The following is a 6,181-nucleotide window of genomic DNA, read 5'->3' as shown; positions in this document are numbered from 1 at the left end:
AGAGAGGGGAGAGAGGAGAGAGGAGAGAGAGGAGAGAGAGGAGAGAGGAGAGAGAGGAGAGAGAGAGGGGGGGGGAGAGAGGGGGAGAGAGGGGAGAGAGAGGAGAGAGAGGAGAGAGAGGAGAGGGGAGAGAGAGAGGAGAGAGAGGAGAGAGGGGGAGAGGAGAGAGGAGAGAGAGGAGAGAGGGGGAGAGAGAGAGGAGAGGAGAGAGGAGAGAGAGGAGAGAGAGGAGAGAGAGGGGGGAGGGGGGAGAGAGGGGAGAGATGGGGGAGAGAGAGAGGAGAGAGAGGAGAGAGAGAGGAGAGAGGAGAGAGAGGGGGAGAGGAGAGAGGAGAGAGAGGAGAGAGGGGGAGAGAGGGGGAGAGAGAGAGGAGAGGAGAGGAGAGAGAGGAGAGAGGGGGGAGGGGGGAGAGAGGGGGGAGAGGGGGGGAGAGAGGGGAGAGAGAGGAGAGGGGAGAGAGAGAGGAGAGAGAGGAGAGAGGGGGAGAGGAGAGAGGAGAGAGAGGAGAGAGGGGGAGAGAGGGGGAGATGGGGGGAGAGAGAGAGGAGAGAGAGGAGAGAGATGGGGGAGAGAGAGGAGAGAGAGGAGAGAGAGGAGAGAGAGGAGAGAGAGGGGGGAGGGGGGAGAGAGGGGAGATGGGGGAGAGAGAGAGGAGAGGGGGAGAGAGGGGGGAGGGGGGAGAGAGGGGGAGAGGGGGGGAGAGAGGGGAGAGATGGGGGGAGAGAGGGGGAGATGAGGGGAGAGAGGGGGGAGGGGGGAGAGAGGGGGAGAGGGGGGGGAGAGAGAGGAGAGAGGGGGGAGAGGGGAGAGGAGGGAGGGGGAAGAGAGGGGAGAGGAGAGAGGAGAGGAGGGAGGGGGGGAGAGGGGAGAGGAGAGAGAGTGGAGAGAGGGGGAGAGGAGGGAGGGGGGAGAGAGGAGAGAGAGGGGGGAGGGGGAGAGGGGGGGAGAGGGGAGAGAGGAGAGGAGGGAGGGGGGGGGAGAGGGGAAGAGAGAGAGAGAGAGAGGGGGGAGAGGAGAGAGGGGAGAGAGAGGAGAGAGGGGGAGAGGAGGGAGGGGGGAGAGAGGGAGAGAGATGGGGGGAGAGAGGGGAGGAGGGGAGGGGGGAGAGAGGAGAGAGATGGGGGAGAGAGGGGGAGAGGAGGGGGGGGGAGAGGGGAGAGAGAGGTGAGAGGGGGAGAGGAGGGAGGGGGGAGAGAGGAGAGAGATGGGGGGAGAGAGGAGAGTGAGAGTGAGATGGGGGAGAGAGGAGAGAGATGGGGGGAGAGAGGGGGAGATGGAGGGAGGGGGGAGGAGGGATGAGAGAGAGAGGGGGGGAGAGAGGGGGAGAGAGGGGGGAGAGGGGGGAGAGGGGGGAGAGAGGAGAGAGAGGGGGAGAGAGGAGAGGAGAGAGAGGAGAGGGGGGAGAGGGGGGAGAAGGGGGGAGAGGTTCTCAGGTGCTCATGTGTCGCTTCTGTTTCAGAGTCGGGATGAGCTGCTCGTGTCTCATGTGGTGATTCCCAAACAGACGTCGGGTCCAGATTTCTGCGATATGGAAAACGTGGAGGAACTTTTCCAGATCCAAGACCAGCACAACCTGCTCACACTGGGCTGGATCCACGTAAGGGAGGGGGGGGGGAGGGCATCGGGAGGGGGGGGGGGGCATCAGGAGGGGGGGGCATCGGGAGCACTGAGTTCTGTGATGTGTTTTTGTGTTTTGGGTGGTTTCACTCCCACTCATCGCTTCACACCCGGGTCTGAGTCACGTCGCCGTGGAAACCGTATCCCCGGTATCCACGGCGACAGAGGCGACAGAGGCCTCACTCGGAGCCAGTTCTCAGGCTGTCATCGCAATCAAACAGAACCGCAACCGGGCTCCTGATATCGGATTTTTTACAGTATCGGCTCCGTAATATAGTGGATTCACTCAAAGGTCAAGGTCAAAGAAAGTTTATTTTTTCATGTTTGAACCTTTGTTGACGTCGCCGACCTTTGTGATAAAAGTTGGAAAACGGTAAAGCTGATGCTGCATCGCTCTGAGATAAACTCCAAGACTCAACAGTGTTTCCTTCACTTTGCTAAAGGAGTGAAACAGCGCCCCCAATTTTGACGCTGGTGGCCAAACAGTGTACTGCATCCATATTTACCTTTGAGAATGAATGGGAGAGAGTTAGTATTAACCAGATGCGGCGCAAAAGTATCTCTGGCAAATTTACTTTGGGGCCCCCCTGTTCTAAGCAGAGAGGGCAGAATCCATTTTTAAATCAAATTGTTTTTTCCCCCCAGCCCTAATCCCTAAATATAATAATACAATATTATTATAATAATAATATAATAATAATATAATAATAATAATAATAATACAATAATAACATCTATTATAGAAAACGCAATCTCAATGGCCGCCGCCTGGGCGCCGCCATGTTTATTTCCCATACCGACTTTGAAGCTAAGCAGGGAAGTGCCTGGTTAGAACTGGGATGGGAGACCGTTTTGGGAACACCAGGAAGCCTGGCGACAGTACTGAGTTTGTGCGTGGTTGGTGTTGGGGGCTGATGTGCGCAGACTGGTTGCCTGTCCATGAATAATGCACCAAATTGTTAGGCGACTTTGAGCGTCTGGAAAAGCGCTATAATGCATTATTACTCTTATTATTATTATTACATCCGCGGCCGGCCCCCACGTGACGGTCCCACCAGCCGCGGGCATTGGCCACGGGTCCATATGGACCCGCGGTGCTGCGTCCGAGGACAACCCGCCGTCACAACAACGCGAGTGCACGAGATCTGACTGCCGTGCGTGTGCGCGCCATCCAAACAGGGAGTTTGTGTGTGCGTGCGTGCCCAAAACCTGCTCAAACACGAGCCTCTAATCAAACTGATTTATCCTCCGTGTGAGTAAAAGCGAAAATGAAACTACCTTAACGAGCGCATGGCCTGCACTGCGTAGTTTTTCTCTTTTTTTTTTTTCTTTGCTGCTGGACCATTTGTTTCTATTTTACTTTCACGTATTTGTGAGCCCAGAGGTACATTTTATTCTAAAGCAGCTTTGAAAGCATTGCCAATTTTATTGTCAGGTTATAAATACTGTCTAACAACGATCATTAGGATATTTCATTTCAAAACCTACTCATTATTTTTTGGATTGTAAACTACCGTGATGCACCAAACCACGGGTCCTGCACCGTGAACCAAACCGTTAGAGCTGAACCCCTAATATTATCCATAATTATTCCACTGTCTCTTGAATCCTGTTCCCCGAGTTTAGCGAACATATTGTCGTTGTTTATAAGAAAGGAGCACGGGTGCATCAAACACTCCAATTGCAGTTTGTTTGAAATTATTTTTAGCCTTCATTATTTTACACATTGTAGTGGCCATAGTTTTTGGAATGGGTTGGGAACCACTGTTCTACAGCTGAACTGTGTGACGGCTTGGACATTTCTTTGTAATCACTCACAATCTCAGAATATCAAATGTGGAGACTAGCGAGGCCCGGCCGAAGGCCTGGCCTCGCTAGTAGATATATAATATAGTAATACAATAATGATTTGTTTCAGACTCACCCGACACAAACCGCCTTCCTGTCGTCCGTGGACCTTCACACTCACTGCTCCTTCCAGCTCATGCTCCCGGAGGCCATCGCTGTGGTGTGTGCGCCGCGGCACAACGAGTGAGTAACCGTACTACTACTACTGCAAATACTACCAGTACTACCAGTACTACGCCCAGGCAGGGTGAGCCTCCAGCAGGGGGCGCTCTGCTGATGCTCATGTGTGTTGCAGTGTGGGCGTGTTCAGACTGAGCGCCGCCGGAGTCTCCGAAGTGTCTCACTGTCGACTCAAAGGGTTCCACCCCCACTCCAAGGACCCGCCCCTTTTCACCGTACGTACCTCCCCCTCCCTCCCTCTGAGCTGAACTCTCCCCCTCCCTCTCCTCCCTGTCTCTGAGCTGAACTCTCCCCCTCCCTCCTCAGGTGTGTAAGCACGTGCTGCTGAGGGACTGTGCCGTGCTGCTGCTGGACCTCAGGTGACACACAGGGGGCGCTGTGTCTGCGACTGTGCCTTCTCCTCCTCAGGGGAACAGCAGGGGGCGCTGTGCTCTGTTTACTCTGTTTAAACCTGCTCCTCAGGGGAACAGCAGGGGGCGCTGTGCTCTGTTTACTCTGTTTAAACCTGCTCCTCAGAGGAACAGCAGGGGGCGCTGTGCTCTGTTTACACTCTGTTTAAACCTGCTCCTCAGGGGAACAGCAGGGGGCGCTGTGCTCTGTTTACTCTGTTTAAACCTGCTCCTCAGAGGAACAGCAGGGGGCGCTGTGCTCTGTTTACTCTGTTTAAACCTGCTCCTCAGAGGAACAGCAGGGGGCGCTGTGCTCTGTTTACACTGTTTAAACCTGCTCCTCAGAGGAACAGCAGGGGGCGCTGTGCTCTGTTTACACTGTTTAAACCTGCTCCTCAGAGGAACAGCAGGGGGCGCTGTGCTCTGTTTACACTCTGTTTAAACCTGTTCCTCAGGGGAACAGCAGGGGGCGCTGTGCTCTGTTTACTCTGTTTAAACCTGCTCCTCAGAGGAACAGCAGGGGGCGCTGTGCTCTGTTTACAGTGTTTAAACCTGCTCCTCAGGGGAACAGCAGGGGGCGCTGTGCTCTGTTTACACTGTTTAAACCTGCTCCTCTGAGGAACACCAGGGGGCGCTGTGCTCTGTTTACACCAGGGGGCGCTGTGCTCTGTTTACTCTGTTTTAAACTGTGCTGCTGCTGATTGTAATGTTGTAAAAGTGAAGTTTGTAATAAATGTTTGAGCCGCTTTGATCTGGACTCAGTTTGATCATTATGGGATAACAGAGGATTCACCTATTGTACATGTTTTGGGGTGGTTCCGACAATGACCTTAAAGAGGGGGTGTTCTGCTTTTGTCAGTCCCACAGCACCAGTCTATATCACACTACAATGTTGTTGGTCTGTAAATGCAGTAAATTAGAATAACTGCCTTGTATAAAATGTCTCTCTCAAAATGGCTGTAGTGAATGTCTTGAAATAGGCCTATCCCTAAAATGGCCGCCATCAGAGTTTTTACAGATTACTCAAAAATACGTGAATGTGCCAAGGCAACACTTCAGCCATGTTTTTAATGAGGGAGTGACAGAATAACATGATGGAAAGCTGGAAAAAGTCAATTTTGTATAATACCCGCGTGTGCTAACTCACGGCTAATCAGCTATGTGCTAACTCACGGCTAATCAGCTATGTGCTAACTCACGGCTAATCAGCTATGTGCTAACTCACGGCTAATCAGCTATGTGCTAGCTCACGGCTAATAGGCTATGTGCTAGCTCACGGCTTACCGGCTATGTGCTAGCTCACGGCTAATCGGCTATGTGCTAACTCACGTCTAATCGGCTATGTGCTAACTCACGGCTAATCAGCTATGTGCTAACTCACGGCTAATCGGCTATGTGCTAACTCACGGCTAATCAGCTATGTGCTAACTCACGGCTAATCAGTTATGTGCTAACTCACGGCTAATCGGCTATGTGCTAACTCACGGCTAATCAGCTACGTGCTAACTCACGGCTAATCAGCTATGTGCTAGCTCACGGCTAATCAGCTATGTGCTAACTCACGGCTAATCAGCTATGTGCTAACTCACGGCTAATCAGCTATGTGCTAACTCACGGCTAATCAGTTATGTGCTAACTCACGGCTAATCAGCTATGTGCTAACTCATGGCTAATCAGCTATGTGCTAACTCACGGCTAATCAGCTATGTGCTAGCTCACGGCTAATCAGCTATGTGCTAGCTCACGGCTAATCGGCTATGTGCTAACTCACGGCTAATCAGCTATGTGCTAACACGGCTAATCAGTTATGTGCTAACACGGCTAATCAGCTACGTGCTAACTCACGGCTAATCAGCTATGTGCTAGCTCACGGCTAATCAACTACGTGCTAACTCACGGCTAATCAGCTATGTGCTAACTCACGGCTAATCAGCTACGTGCTAACTCACGGCTAATCAACTATGTGCTAACACGGCTAATCAGTTATGTGCTAACACGGCTAATCAGCTACGTGCTAACTCACGGCTAATCAGCTATGTGCTAGCTCACGGCTAATCAACTACGTGCTAACTCACGGCTAATCAGCTACGTGCTAACTCACGGCTAATCAGCTATGTGCTAACTCACGGCTAATCGGCTATGTGCT

The 6,181-nt window shown here is 52.5% G+C and overlaps 1 protein-coding gene across 1 annotated transcript in view; it reads left to right on the top strand.

Moving 5' to 3' along the window:
• The window catches only part of stambpl1 (STAM binding protein-like 1), a gene marked incomplete at its 5' end in the record, with an annotated part of 8,211 nt that extends 4,022 nt beyond the window's left edge, over positions 1-4,189 (top strand). The window contains 5 exon segments of the mRNA XM_079577483.1: positions 1,461-1,598; positions 3,537-3,649; positions 3,762-3,861; positions 3,953-4,085; positions 4,149-4,189. Of these exon segments, the coding sequence (XP_079433609.1) occupies positions 1,461-1,598; positions 3,537-3,649; positions 3,762-3,861; positions 3,953-4,009 (408 nt within the window). The 3' untranslated portion in view covers positions 4,010-4,085; positions 4,149-4,189.
• Positions 4,190-6,181: the final 1,992 nt, after the last annotated feature.

The sequence above is a fragment of the Gobius niger genome, assembly GCF_951799975.1.
Source record: "Gobius niger genome assembly, chromosome: 19".
Lineage (NCBI taxonomy): Eukaryota > Metazoa > Chordata > Actinopteri > Gobiiformes > Gobiidae > Gobius > Gobius niger.
The sequence above is the reverse complement of the archived record's forward strand: the minus strand, read 5'-3'. Positions and strand labels throughout refer to the sequence as shown.